This window comes from Ovis canadensis, chromosome 3 (assembly GCF_042477335.2).
Source record: "Ovis canadensis isolate MfBH-ARS-UI-01 breed Bighorn chromosome 3, ARS-UI_OviCan_v2, whole genome shotgun sequence".
NCBI classification, from domain to species: domain Eukaryota; kingdom Metazoa; phylum Chordata; class Mammalia; order Artiodactyla; family Bovidae; genus Ovis; species Ovis canadensis.
Window position 1 is genome coordinate 162,651,570 of NC_091247.1, and position 15,503 is coordinate 162,667,072.

Here is a 15,503-nt window from a genome sequence, read left to right on the forward strand (position 1 = left end):
TATATGGATAAATCATCCTGAAATTTAAAGGCTTCCAATACTTCTCTTGTGTAATATGACAGGAGTTTTCCCCCTAAGAGCTAGAAAGAGGAGATATTATTCAACTTTTTAAGAAGATTTATGTTGAACACAGAAAATCCTCATGTTGATAACTTGCTTTCACATACTGAAGGGTCTAGAATATTTAAGAAGTTAATTCATATGGTGTTTTTCTAGTTAGAGGAGTTTACATTCCTATCCTGGAATGCGCCTTCTCATTTCACACATGAGTGTTTATACGTTCCATATTCTGCTGATGAGAGTGGAAGTTGGAACAACTCCTTTGAAAAAGGATTTGGCCCAGCAATTCCACCCCTTGTTGTGTATACCTAACAAAGTGTGTACCACTGTTTATACCAAAAGACGAGACTGTGCATAGCAGCACTGTTGTAAGAGCCCAAGCTGGAAACTCTCCAGATGCCCACGGAGGGTAGAATGGATAAATAAACTTTGCACAGTCACGGGATGGAATGAACAAGCTATAACTACATGCAGCAACATGGATAAATCTTTGCAGACTCAGCTTCCAACCGATAGGATTCCATAGCACGGATAGAAACAGGCAAACACAGCTGGAAAGTCTGGAGCTAGTGCTCCCCTTGGGAGAAGCAGCAGGATTTGAATGGGGTCCTGACACTAGCGTGCTGGTGAATGTTCAGCTGCTTAATCTGGATGCCAGCCGTGTGGTGCGTTCAGTTTATGAAAATTCACTCACCTGTACCCACATGATTAGAGCACCATACCATTTGTATATTTCTTTGAAAAGTTGGGTTTTTTTAAAAGTGCTTTGGATTCATTTACTCTGATGCTGGGAAGGATTGCGGGCAAGGGGAGAAGGGAACGACAGAGGATGAGGTGGTTGGATAGCATCACCGACAGGATTGACATGAGTTTGAGCAAGCTCTGGGAGATGGTGAAGGACAGGGAAGCCTGGTGTGCTGCAGTCCATGGGGTCCCACAGAGCCGGACGACAAGTGTGTATCACCCTTTGCAGAAGGGGACCTCCTGCAAGAGCTCACGGCCAAGCAGCAGGACAGGTTTTCCTGGAAGCCACACTTCTGCCTCCTGTCTGTCCCACGTTGTTCTCCCCTGAGAGCCGCTCCAGGAGCCCCTGCTGCTTCCCACCTCTTTGCCTCGGCTTCTGCTGCACTTGCCCCGAAGCTCTTACCTGACTAGCTCTTCAGATACTTTTCTGCCAGAGGAAAGCATAGGCAGAACACTGACATAAATTGCAGCGGTATTTTTTCAAATCTATCTGCTAGAGTAATGGAAACAAAAGCAAAAATAAACAAATGAGACCTAATTAAACTTAAAAGCTTTTTCACAGCAAAGGAAACCATAAACAAAATGAAAAGACAACCTACAGGATGAAAGAAAATATTGGCAAATGATAGGACCAACAAGGACTTAATTTCTAAAATATGCAAACAGCTTACACAGCTCAGTATCAACAAAACGAAACAACCCAATCAAGAAAAGGGCAGAAGACCTAAACAGACATTTTTTTTTTTTTCAAAGAAGGCCTGCAGATGGCCAACAGGCACATGAAAAAATGCTCAACATCACTCATCATCAGGGAAATGCAAATCAAAACTACAATGAGGTATCACCTCATTCCAGTGAGAATGGCTCTCATTAAAACATCTACAAATAATAAATGCTGGAGAGGGTGTGGAGAAAGGGGGACCCTTCCACACTGTTGGTGGGAGTGTAAATTCATGCAGCCATTATGGAGAACAGTGTGGAGGTTCCTTAAAAAACTAAAAATAGAGTTATCATATGATCCAGCAACCCCACTCCTGGGAAAATATCTGGAAAAGACAAAAGCTCTAATTCAAAAAGATACATGCACCCTAGTGTTCATAGCAGCATTATTTTAGTAGCAAGATGTGGAGACAACCTAAATGTCCACTGACATGAATGGATAAAGATGTGATGTATGTGTGTGTATATATATGTACATACACACACACACAATGGAATATTAGTCATTAAAAAGAATGAAGTAATGCTATTTGCAGCAACATGGACAGACCTAAAGATTATCCTACTAGGTGAAGTAAACCAGGCAGAAAGACCAATGTCATATGATGCCACTCATATGTGGAATCTAAAACATGATACAAACTTATTTACAAAATAGAAATAGATTCACAGGTAGAAAACAAATGTGTGGTTACCAAAAGGGAAGTGGAGGTGGGGGAGAGGGATAAATCAAAAATTTGAGATTAACTTGTATATATACTGTGTGCATGCTAAGCAGCTTTAGTCATGTCTGACTCTGTGCAACCCTGTGAACTGTAGCCTGCCAGGCTTCTCAGTCCAGGTTCTCCAGGCAAGAATACTGGAGTGGGTTGCCATGCCATCCTCCAGGGGATCTTCCTGACCCAGGGATTGAACCTGAGTCTCTTATGTCTCCTGCATTGGGGGGCAGGTTCCTTAACACTAGCACCACCTGGGAAGCCCCCATATATACATTACTATGTGTGAAATTAACAGCGAGGTCCTGCTATATATATAGGACAGGAACTATAGTCAATATTTTGTAATAACCTATAATGGAAAAGAATCTGAGAAAATACATACACACATAACTGAATCACTTTGCTGAGACACTGTAAAGTGACTATACATCAATTAAAAAAAATTTTTAAATGACGAGCAAAAATCCTTTTCAGATTTTCTCTGACCCCACCCAGTGACCCCACTCTTTGTTCCTTATTCTTGAAGATAGTTCCATTCCCACCTATAAGCCTTCCTCATTCTCTCCAGCTAGTGCATGAGCTCTGAGCAGAGGGGTCTCTTTTTTTAAATTCTTTGAATCCCTAACCCCTAGTACCCATACCTGCAGGAGCTTATGTGTTAATTGCATGAATTCCATTGGCTGGATACCCCCAAATCCAATAAGACACAGTCCCCCTTATTGACTCTCACTGCTCACTGGCAAGCTGATCACAAAGTGGCAGAAGGAAAATTTATTAAAAGAAGGACACATTTTGTGTTCCTCAGCAGCAGTTTTTAGTAACCTTGGGAACCACTGTCTCAGTGTCTGCAGGAGGCCTGGTGCTCAGCCTCCTCCAGGACCCAGTGTGTACATATCCCTTCCCGGGATCTGGATTCCTGCTTCCACTCCGTTTTCTCCCTGCCATGCCAGGATGCTCAGAGCTCTCCCCCATCCCAGGATGGTGGGGCTCAGGTCCATCTGCTCTGGGTTCAGGGATGCACTCTGCTCTACTGAGACTTTCTGGAACATTCCAGAAGGCCTCTCTTTGTCAGGTTGTCCTCTCCTGTTATAGCTCAATCCCTCTGTGACTCAGAGACTGTCCCTGAGACGGGACGGCTGTGTTTCTTCACAGTACTGTGCTCACCGGCCTCCTCTCCCCTTGATGCTGGTTTCTGCCCCGGACCAGAGAGGAGAGCAGCCAGAAGATGCTTGATCTTCCTGCCCCATCTCCATATCCTGCCATTTCTTGGCACAGTGATTACTCCAGCATCCTCTCCCCAGAGAAACTTCTTGTTCCTGGCCAGACACAACTATGTCTGGAAATGGGTTCTCATTAAGTGGCAAGGATATGTTCTACCCTCTTTTTTTTTTTTTTTTCTTAAGCAAACCTGCACTCTCTAGAGTCCTTAAAAGACTCTCGGCTACCTGCCTGTGGTTTTGCCAGGGCATTGGTTACCAAGCCTTTTCCCCCAGGTGCCATTTATGGTACACAGCTGAACACCAAATATACCTCTACCCACTCCCTTTAGTTAGCCGCATTCAGTTATGCTTCCTTGAAGGAAAGCCTCAAGATTTAGGATGAATAGAGGTACAAAAAGAAGTCTAGTTTGTTGGATTTTGTTTTTGTTTTTTTAACATGGGGCAGGCTAGCACAATTGAAATTGGATTTTAGTGTAAAATATGTTTCTAGGTTTCTAGTCGGCGTGCTTATTAGGTAGAGAAGAGGCAACATATTTAGATATTCTTAGGACTGTGGAATATCATGAAGTTTTCAATGGCATAACTGTATCCACATTCTTGAGAATTTACAGGAAGGTATCTATGGAATTGTTAAAATGTTAACTAAATCCAAAATATGTAATGTGCGTCCAAGATTGTAAATGCCATGGGTCTTAGTTTTATCTTTTTCTAATAATTGAAAGCTATGTTGTCTTACTTTATAAAGTAATAGTCACTGAAAGGTGACTGTGTAAAGCAGGTCAGAATGTTCTGTATTCATTCCTCCAGCAAATACTTAAGAGTCTTTGCTGTGGTCAGTGCTATGCTGGGCACTAGAGTGTGGCTGAGGTTTTAAAAATAATGAACATATTCAAGTGTATCTGGTATTACTTGCGTCACCATGCAGATGTTTCTAACATACATAAATCCAAATAGCGCCATCAAAGAGAAAAAGCTAAAATAGATTCAGCATAGCAGATAAATAAGGAATGTGAAGGAGAGTGTCGAGAATTTTCATTCTGCAGGTCGACCTGGGACCGTAATGTGTGCTTGCTCCCATCTTGGATGTCGATCCCATTACAGCCCACGTTTCTAATACGCCAGCATCCTTAGCTATGCCTGGGGAAGGGGCAGTAATCATACATGTGTTTATGAGCAGCTTGGGTATGAGCAGTGGAGTTAAAAACATGCCAGAATTGTCCGTGAATCCTACAAGTTTGGAGTCAGAAAAATCACTGGATTTCATTGCTGAAAGGAACCTAACACATCCCAGCTCCCATGTTTTGCAGACTCTAAACTGTGTCTATGTAGTGCTTACATGTATTATGAGTTAAGTCACTTTTGAGGCTCAAGAGTCCAGAATGCTGACTTGAGCAATGGTTCCAGCAGGGCAGGCCAGCACTAGTGAAGTAACACTAACCAGTCTATGTTGCTTGGATGCTGGGCAGGTCCTAAAGAAGTTTCTGAGTTCCCAAGTTGCTGGGCCGCTCGACTTCTGAGAACAAGATGACCCTATGCTGGGCTGTTGGGCTGCAGAGGGCTTCAGCATCGCCTGCGTTGGCGCCAGGTGTGTCTACCTGGTTGCCCCTTCCAGTGACTCAAATTTTGGGAATATGAAAGGGCCGTAAAACTCCTCTCAACAGTTTTCTCAGTCCTAGTTTAAAATTTGAGAGTATTTTCAAAATGAAAATAATCCATTTCTACTGGTAGACATATTCATGAATATAGGTAAGTTAGAAAGGAAACCATCAGATAATACTGTGTAATATTTTGGTGGCTTTGAGTGTATGTACATATATAAACATAAGTACATACAAGACCATGTGATGGACTGAAGGTGTGTATTCCTCCCCCCACATTCCTGGGTGGAAACCCTCAATCCCAATGTACTGAATTTGGAGGTAGGACCTTTACAGAAGTAATTAAGGTTAAATGAGGTCATAAGAGGGGGCCCTGATTTGATAGGGTTAGTTTCCTGATAAGAAGAGATGCCAGCATGCTCGATTTCTCTCTCCACATGAAAGTATAGAGGAAAGCTTGTGAGGTGCAGCAAGAAGGCAGCAGTGTGCCAGCCAGGAAGAGAGTCCTCACCAGGCAGCAAATCTGCTGGCATCTTGATCTTAGATTTCCCAGACTCCAGTCTGTGAGAAATAATTTTTTGCTGCTTTAAATCCCTCAGCCTGTGGTATTTTGGTGTGACAACCTGATAGACTGTGCAAACTTTCAGGAGTATTGCACGATAGGTTCACTGATGAGCATTTTTCTCAGAAAACAACAGGTACGTGTCCCATTATGTTGTAGCATCTCATTTTTCATTCATCGGCCACCTATTTGTTCTACTTGTACTTAATTCTTGAGTTGTTTCTTTCTTTAACAGCAGTAACTCCATCAGGTCTGACAAATAAAACTGGGGTGAGTATCAAAAGTGCTGCTAAGAAGGAAGCCTACAGTTAGGATGGGAATGGTCATTCTAAAGCATAGTGAAAAGGACTTCCCTGGTGGCTCAGATGGTAAAGAATCTGCCTGCAAGGAAGGAGACCTGGGTTTAATCCCTGGGTTGGGAAGATTCCCTGGAGAGGGGAATGGCTACGCACTCCAGTATTCTGGCCTGGAGAATCCATGAACAGAGGAGCCTGGTGGGCTACATGGGGTCACAAAATGTTGGACACAACTAAGCAATTAACACTTTCACTTTCAGAAATACATCAGGGGGCGGGATATGTCCTCAGTACACATGGAATACACATGCATTCTATACTGGGCATGACTGTAATGGAAAATGTGCCACATAGCATGTGAAATGTGCTGTGGCTGTTAGCCAGAGGCAGAAAAATGATCACAGAGAGAGAAACCCAAGGGTGTGGCATTGTATTAGTGGGGGTTGAATACCACAGTAAGTCCTCAGAAATAAAATACCTTTTCTCTCTTACCTTCGGACATACCTGAAGTTTACAGTTGATTGTTGCTATCAGCCTGGTGTTCAGCATGACATGGATGTCATCTTCTGGGCATAAGTAGACATCAGTAGACCAGGACTGAAGTTCAGAACAGGAGCTCACTCAGCAACCTGGAGGAAAACCCCACAGACTAAAAGGAAGCGCTGCTGTCCCTTGGGAGATAACAGTACAGCAGAGGGACTTAGGGAGGAGTGACCAGCCTTGCTCAGCCTCATCCCCCAAGTAGGCATCGGAAGAAAGCAGACTCTGGAGGATGACAAAGCCGGCTTCAGAACTCCGCACCCCTGCCTCTGAGGCTTGTAGTGCTTCTACAAGTTGTTAAACCCAATGAGCCCCTGAAATACAGCCTGCTCTTGTGGGAAAATCACGAACACAGGGTAATCCAGAGCTGGAAAATGATGAGTGCCGTCAGATCCTAAATGCGAAAATGTTTTGGAACAACCTTAACAGATACTCTTCATTTACATATTCCTTCCTAAATATGCAAAATGTGTGTGAGTGTTAGTTGCTCAGTCATGTCGGACTCTTTGCTACCCCCATGGACTGTAGCCCACCAGGCTCCTCTGTCCACGGGATTTCTCAGGTGGGAATGTTGAAGTGGGTTGCCATTTCCTTCTCCAGGGGATCTTCACGACCCAGGGATCGAACCCACGTCTCCTGCATTGTAGGAGGATTCTTTACCATCTAAGCCACCAGGGAAGCCTGCAAAACAGTGATAGATAATAGTTTTGCCTACTTTGAAAGGAGCTCTTTAAAAATAATAAATTTAAAAATTGAAGTGATTAGAAAGCATAATGTCTAGTGTAATTGGCAGCTTTTCTCCCCTCCCTTAGAGGTAACTAATGGCGCATCTAATAAAAGGCGTCTTAGAATTGATGAACTACAATAGCCTCTTGTTATAACAGGAGAAGCAGGTAGTTTGTTGAGACCCTGAAAGTCTCTGCATGTGAAGGGACAATGATGTCACAGGTGATCGAGGGTTCAAGGTCCCTTTGAGCCTGCCCATCCCCAGAGGGAGAGGTGTGGTGGCCCCTGTCAGTAGTAGCTACCCTGCAGACTTCTCCTGGTACAAGTGCCCAGGCAAACATTCCAACAGTAAAGGCGCGAGGGTTCAGAACGTGCTTGGTCATGGCTTTGGGGTCATAACCTGTTAGTTGTGGTCTATATATATATATGTATATGTGTGTTTGTGTATCGTGTACCTGTATTTATACACGTGCATACTCACTTATGCATGCGTGTATGTTAAAGGTTTTTGTTGTTGTTCAGTTACTAAGTCCTGTCCACTCTTTGCAACCTTATGGTGGTTCCAGGCTCCTCTGTCCTCCACGATCTCTGAGTTTGATAGATCTGTATATCTATGACACGATATACATAAGTTTCTATACATGCACTCTCACAGACACATATTGTTTGGCAGCCTGCTTTTTATAAATGTATGTTTGCTCTTTCTGTGTAATTACATATTCTCTCTGACACCTTTGTATGTGACCTCAGGGAATCCTTTTGTATGGATTTGTACTACTTTAATCACTCGTGTTATTAAACGATTTCTCGCTATTTGAAGAACATCCTTGTGGCCCAGCTGTGTGCAGACCTGTAATTTTATTAACCAGATCCTCACACGTGCCTGTTTGTGGTTCAGACTTGGCACGGCAACAGGCCCGCTGTTGCCTGTTCACTGTTTTTTGTTAATGTGTGTGCAGGTTAAAGGACCAGCATATGGGTTAGGATGGAGGTTATGGGTTTGATGTTAAGCTCAAACCCTAGAATCACCCATTCCTGGCTGATAACCTTAGGCTAAGTGTCTTAACCTCTCTGGACCTTAGTTTCCTCATTTGTAAATTGAGCCTATGACATCTGCTTCATAGAATTGCTAAGGTAATAACATAAGGTGTTATCAAGTACCTGACATGTGGCAACCCCTAGGTCAATGTCACTCCAGCTTAGAAGGCAAGGAGATAGACAAAAACACCATGCTGATACAGTCCCACAATTTTGAGAGATGACAGGGGGTATATGACAGATGGTGCTGTTCACTGACTACTGATGCCTTTGGTCCTTCGTTTTCGTGGGTCGACCAAAATAAAGGAGAGGAATAAAATTGTATCTACTCTGTAGGTACAGCTGCCATCAAGGAGGCGATTTCTGCAGTTGCGCAGAGTCTGCACTTGGCTTAATGCTCCACTGTCGCCATCTTCAAATTTTTAATTTTTAATAGTGGCTCCATATTTTCCTTTTGCAATGGGCCCCACAGATTAGGTCCTGCCCTAAAATTGTTAGGGGTGTGAAATGAGAGCTTACAAAATACTACATAAGACTTGACAACCATTAGATGGGTAAATTATTTTCTTTTTATAAACAGAGACCATCATGATCAGTGCACTTTAGATGTCATTTCATTATTCAAATAGTATGAAATAAGTCTGCAGTTAGTCTCACTGTGCAAGGAAAGAAACTGAGGCCCAAGCAGTTGAGTCACCCAGGAAAATCACTGAGCTTATCAGTGCAGAACTTGGATTTGAATCCAAAGCCCACCCCACTGACCTGTGCTGAGTTTTAGTTCCCTTCTTCCTTTCCAGGGAACCTTTCTGTAAAACCCAGTGTTTTAGTGTCCTTGATACTTATAGGCAGCACAAGGCTCGTTTCCAGCAGAGGTTTCAAAGCCCCTCAGAGAAACTCCAGAATTCCCCCCTGACCTGGAACCTGTCAGGGATACAGCAGACAGGACAGCCCCTCTTCTCACCCCCATCCTGCCCCTCCTGTCCTCATGCCTGCTCAGCTTCCCTGGCTCAGAGTTCTGTTGGCTGGTCCAATCTGACCAGCCTGGGGACAGTTCAGCTTGGCTGCCTCTGACTCCTAATACACTTGGCTTCTAATGGCTAGCATCCAACAGAGACCTCTGAACCACCATGAGAATCAGCGGAAGATAGGCTGGTGTCGGGTCCTGGGAAAGAGGCTGCGGGAGACGTCTATTTCCAGCAGGCCAAGGACACGGCCATCTGTCCTGTGGCAGGGAGCCCCGGCTCTCCTGCAGTGCCAGGCCGTGATCTGCTCTGCTCTCTCTTTCTCTGCCAGAGAAAGAGAGAGCCATTCCAGTACGCCACTAACAAGCAGGTATGTGGCTTGGTACAGGGCAGATCCGGGGCAGGTCTGCCTACGATGTGTAGACTCCAAGCAGGGAAGTTCATACTTGAGCATTTCGTCTCTTGGATAACTGGATTTGAATTTGGAGTGTGACAATGAGACTGTTTGTTGTTTCACAGCAATTCCCTAAGTGGCTGTTTGCTCAAGACCTGTGTAGTGTGAACAGAGATTTGGGGGAGGGGAAGAAGCCATCTGCTCTGGAACAGTCTTCCAATTACATGATCAAATTACTGCAGAGCAAAATGGAGGGAGTCCAACAGAAAGTTCCTGTCTGGTGCATACAGCCCCAGCCCTCTCTCTCAGGCCATTGTGTTGACATGGAGACCCACACGCAGCTTTCAGAGCCAAGGCCGTGATAACTAGGAATATGCGCAGGAGGCCAGCAGAGAAAGCTAAGGAGGAGAGAGTCAGGGTGAGCTTTCCTGCCGCTCAACCAAATGAAACCATCTTGAATTTGAATTATAAAGTGAACCTTTTTCTTGCTTTAGAGATATATTTCTCCGATTACAATTAATTTATCATCTCACATGAAAGAGTCATGTCTTTTTATAAATGACATTTGTGATTTTTATTTGTTGATATTGTATTCAGGTTCTTAAATCTATTCATCTCCCTGAACATTTGAAAACCATTTTCTAATTTCATAAATGTGGCCTGTGTCAATTTGCGAAACATCCTTGGATCTTATTTTTTCCTCTAAATATGTGTGGTTTTTTTTTTTTCTTTTTCTTCTTTTTTTGCTATTAGGCATTCATGCAGCCTCACTTGCTGGGAAATGAGTTCACACATTTGGAGTTTCCAAGGAGAGTACAGAGGAAGGAACTTGGAAAGAAGATGCTCTACAGGGATTTTAATATGACAGGCTGGTAAGAACATGCCTCCCTCTGCCTGGGCACTTCCACAGTGTCCGTGAAGGCAGCGTCGCCACCATGAAAATCAGTTCTGCAGTTTGGATCAGGAGGTGCAGGCGGAGCCCTGGGCTGGTGGGGAAGGAAAAGGGTCTACACCCGCTTCTGCTGTTCTCAGATCTGGGTGTTGGTTTGCTTCTCTGCTCTCTGAGGCCCTCCCTAAGGATACTAGACCCACCAAGCTGATGTCATCCCCCACTTCACACAGAGCAGGAATTTGGGGGCTTTTAAAACACATTAAACTTGGTTTTTTCAGGTCACAGTTACTTAAGGAGGTAACAGGGCTCAAAGGAATGAGCCAAAGCTCTATTTGGCCAGACCAGCTTGAATTTGAATCATAACTCTGACCTTTCGGAATAGCCAGAGTTGGATAAACTACTTAACCCCTGTGAGTTCAGTTTCCCATGAATAAAATGTAAAGAATACTCTCTGAAGGGTGGGCGTAAGGACCAGCGGTAATGAGCTGTCATTATTTCACCACCTTTCACCACAAAAGAGCTCTTGGCAAAGGGCATCTTATTCTCCAAACACACGTACCTATATAAGTCCCCCAAACCATTTCTGTGGGTCAGTAGTTAACATTGACTAAGACCTCATCTGTTTATTCCAACTGAAAATAGATACGATGATAAAGTACTGAAACTTCATAAGGTTGGTGTAAGGACGAAGCGAGGGGACAGTGCCTGGCACCAAGGAACGTAGGGGAAGGTTTGCTCTAAGATCCTGCGATCCTGACCGGGGAGCCCCTCGACAGTCTAGAGGACAGCAGAATGAGACAGTGGCCACTTTCCTTGCCACGCCCCCAACACAGGCTACAAAGTAGATTTCATTATCTCTTCTTGTTTGACCAAAATAGCTGTAACAGATGGTCACAGCCCAAACTCCCATAGGGATGACTTCCAGGCTGAAAATCCACTCCAAGGGTATGTATTGTCTTAAAGGAATAGTCGAGCTGCCCGGCCAGGATCAGAGGTTATCCTGAGGCATGTCCAGTTGTCCTTTCTCATCCAAAGAGAGCCTCACCAGTATCCACCCTTCTTCTAGAGCAGGGTCAGCAACTGCAGTCCGAGAACCAAATTCCAACCCCCTGCCCCGACAACCACCTCTTCCTGTAAATAACTTTGAAAAGTACAGTCACATTCTTTTGTTTATGTTTGATCTGTCACTTCATGCGACAGCAGAGCATTTGAGTGGTTGCAGCAGGGCTTAAAAATACTCCTGCTCTAAAACATGATTGGATTTATCAGAAAGGGTTTACCATATTTACTGCTCTGAGCTCTGAAGTTTTGTTACTCCAGAATGGGTTTCCTTGCAAATGTATTTTTATTCAATCAGCAGAATCAGCACTCCTTACAGAAAAGTTTCAGGTGAGGGTTCATGTAATTCAGAAAACTGTAGAGGCGTTTGGTCTGGTCTTTGTGGAATTTGGAGAGGTGGACTGAAAATCATTCCAGTTTAGGAACCCACGTGGTTATAAACACATAAACAAAAAGAGCAAAGCTAACAGACATCGAGGAAAATGGCCAAAATGGGGGAAGGGTGTGGCTGTAGGAAGTCAGGCTGAGATGGTACCGGGAGAGCATAATTGAGAATGTGGGAAGCCAGACAGAGAAATTGAGGTTTACTGTGAGACCCTGCTGGTTACACTTTTGTGTTGCTGAGGAGAATGAAATGATAAAAGCAATGCTTTAGGAAGGTTATTATACAGTAAGAGAGGGAGAATGACCAGGAGAGAAAGCAGATTCAGATATCTAGAGAAAAATTATCATAGAAATATGGATATGAGATCTCCAGAGCCAAATAGAGGGATGGAAGCAGAAAGCAGAGAAAGCAAGGAAATAAACAAGAAACTAGATGGTTTTGGTCAAGGGATAAATGTAAGGGGTAAGTCATCAGTTACTCTAATTATAGTGGTCTGCCAGCCCCCAGAGAGGCAGCCCAGTGCCTCATCCTGTGCCTGACGTGTAGTTGACAGGCTGTGATTATTGGATGAAAGGTGTGATTGACAGAAGTGGATGGGGGTGGCGGACACACAGATGGTTGATGGGAAGGGTAGGAATGAGAAGCCAGCACACAAGCCATGTTGAGCTTGAGGCAAGGCTGTTTGTATTTTCTTTCTATGCCAAAAAGGCAAATTAGATCTCAGCAGTCACAACAAACTTGGTAAACAAATGGCGAAAGATTACCCCCTTTTACAGTTTTTTTTAAATGTAGATAAGTTCAGGATTAGATTCCATCCAGGTTTATACACACACAGTTACTCTCTTTTGCTCTCTATCTAACATACAGGCACACACATGCATTGGCAGGGTCTTTAGCAAGTGAAGAGTCCATAAATGGGCTGTATTTAACTGTGCAGAACTCCACAGAAGGTACCGAATAACCGAGAAGCCAAGACTGAGAATGGCTTCAGTCAGATGTGATTTGCTCATTTGTTTCAGCAAAGTTCCCTACATGATTGTTGGCTCCCAACTTTGGCTACAAGCAGAGATTGATGGACATCTTTGTTTATCTCCTATCTGTTGTTACTTAGGATTTGAAAGTGACACTTATGGAAAAGGAGAGATCTATCTTTGTTGGAAGAAGTTGGGAAGTTTAAAACCAATTTAGACTACTGCCTATGTAAACTCCTTCTGCCCACCTCCCAGCTTTAATGAGTTCTTTTAAAGAATGTTTTTTTACCTCTAACGGAAAGCCTCAAACCTAGCAGTTATTTTTTCAGGACTTAAGAAACATGGACTCCCGGTTTCCTATTTTTCTGAGTTGTCTATTAGAAAGAGAAAGGCTGGCAAATGAATTAAACAGAAAGAGGCAAGGATCTGCAGCCTCTTTTTCCATGAAAGCCCCAAATTACTGCCAAGGTGTTGGGATTGGTTGAAGGTGGACTGGTGGGTGTTGGGAATGCATCGTGCTCAAGAAGACAGGTAAGTCCTCACCCAGCCCTCCTTTATGTTTCTTGGCTTCAGAATTAGTCTTGGCCTGTGAACTTGTAAACCTTTCTAACAAGTAAGGGTTCATCCATTGCCAAGCTGTTGAAACTTTGCAGCAAAGACCTAGTTGTGGAAATGTTTATCTGCCTGCTTGTCCCTACTGGTCATGGGGCTGGTTCACAGTGATGAGACCTTTACACACTTCCTATGAACTAGGTCCATTTTACAGATGAGGAGACTGAGGCACATGGGCCAAGTTGCTCAAGGTCATACAACTCGTAAGGAGAGAAGCCAGTCTGTGAACCAAGGTGACCTCACTTCAGGGGTACACTGTTCAGTCTGGTGCTAAACTGTCAAATGCCCAAAGAGGAGTCCTCCTCCTCATTCCCATTTTGCAGCTGAGCAAATTAAGGCTCAGAGGGATTAAGAGGCTTACACTTACTTAAGTGGCCATGAATGCAAAAATGTCAGAATAACCCAGGCTTCTGATTCTTAGCCTGGAGCTCTTTCTGATACAATGGATCAACTTTTCTTCAGAGTGAGAGTAAACATGATTATTCAGTTCTGAGCTGCGGTGGAAATTTAAGCAGGGGACCTCCATCTACCAGGATCAGTGTCTCCTTGCCAGCCCTTTAGAGGACAAGAGGATGAAATAAAACATTTCAGGAGCTGCTGAGGTAGTCATTTTTCCAGTTCTCAATCTGACCCAATGGACTGTTGGCCAAATTAAACTGTGATGCTTCACACTCGTCACTAAAAGTCTGTGTGTGGTTTGGGGGTGGTGATGATGGGGACGATCCCCAAAGCACCAGATTTCCTTTACTTAGGAAAATCGACTGCTCTCATTAGAGGAGCATCCTGCCAGCTTTCTGTGGTGTGTCTGCAGCCGGGAGGAAGTGTGGGAGAGGATGTCAGCTCCGGGAAGCCCGCTCTCATAATTAAGGATGAGTCTGTTGCCTTCTGATGGGGATTCTTTCTCTCCCACCCTCGTGCTTTCTCGGAGACCATGGAGCTTGGCAGGCCCAGATTGTATAGAGGACAAAAGGTTATTGTCACCCAGACCTTCCTAATGAAATCTGTCTCGTCCCTGGCTCCCCTACCTCCTTTCTGCTCAGATAGTTTGCACAGTGGTTTGATTTACGAAGGCTTTTTTTTCCTCTCTCTCTTTTTTAAAAATTATTTTATAAATAGATCAAGTTTTGTATCTTTTGTTTTTGTGTGTTTTGTTTTTTACTGTGGTGGGTGGGTCTTTGTTGGTATGCGGGCTTCCCTCTGTGGCTCCTCTTGTTGTGGAGCGCGAGCTCTAGGACATGTGGGCTTCAGTAGTTGCAGCTCCCAGGCTCTAGAGCCCAGACTCAGTAGTTGGGACACACACGCATAGTTACCCTGCGGCATGGGGGATCTTCCCAGACCAGGGATTGAACCCATGTCTCCTGCGCTGGCGGGCAGATTCTTTACCTCTGAGCCACCAGGGAAGCCCCACAAAGGCGTTTTCTAACAGCACTCTGGATGCTGAGTCAGTCCCTGACATGTCCCAGCTCTCACCTTCTGTGCTGGATGTCCTCGGTCCTGGCGCCAGAACCTTGGCCTTGGACTTGGTATGAGCCGTGTCCCTCCTCACCAGCCCTTTGTGTGGAGCTGCTGTCTGTTGCACGATGCTCACTAGCTGGCATTGTGAGCCCAGCGTCCTGACCCACTCCCCTCTGAGCCGTCTCAGGCCGTTATTTGCTGGCAAGCATCTGTGTTCCCGAGTTAAAACAACAGTTTCTCACAGCTGGCTTTGTGGCACCAAGTGCCCGCTCCTGTGACTGCGGGTGATTTCGCTTTCTCGTGTAGGATCTGTGTTCTTTGTGCTTTGTGTCTGGCCGCATGGGGTGATGAGCAAGGCTGGGCCCCCACACACACACCCCAGAGCACATGGGAGGGGGCCATAGCTTCACCCCTGGCTTTGGGCCAGACTCTCCAGCAGCTGTTCCTGGGCTGATGGGATTTGTTGAGAGCGAGGGCCAAAGAGGACAAGTCCATCGTGTGAATGCAAGATTGCTTCCAGATGGTTCTGGTTAACAGTAAAGTACACCAA

General features: G+C 44.6%; 1 protein-coding gene across 4 annotated transcripts in view; it reads left to right on the plus strand.

Moving 5' to 3' along the window:
• PPM1H (protein phosphatase, Mg2+/Mn2+ dependent 1H) overlaps window positions 1-15,503 on the plus strand; it is a 309,775-nt gene that overhangs the window by 210,404 nt on the left and 83,868 nt on the right. For all 4 annotated transcript variants that reach the window (XR_011255961.1, XM_069584754.1, XM_069584755.1 and 1 more), the window contains exon 6: window positions 10,333-10,451. Coding sequence is in view for 3 of the 4 variants with exons in the window: in XM_069584754.1 (XP_069440855.1) it covers window positions 10,333-10,451 (119 nt within the window). In the remaining variant the exon portion in view is untranslated. The remainder of the gene's footprint in view (window positions 1-10,332; window positions 10,452-15,503) is intronic.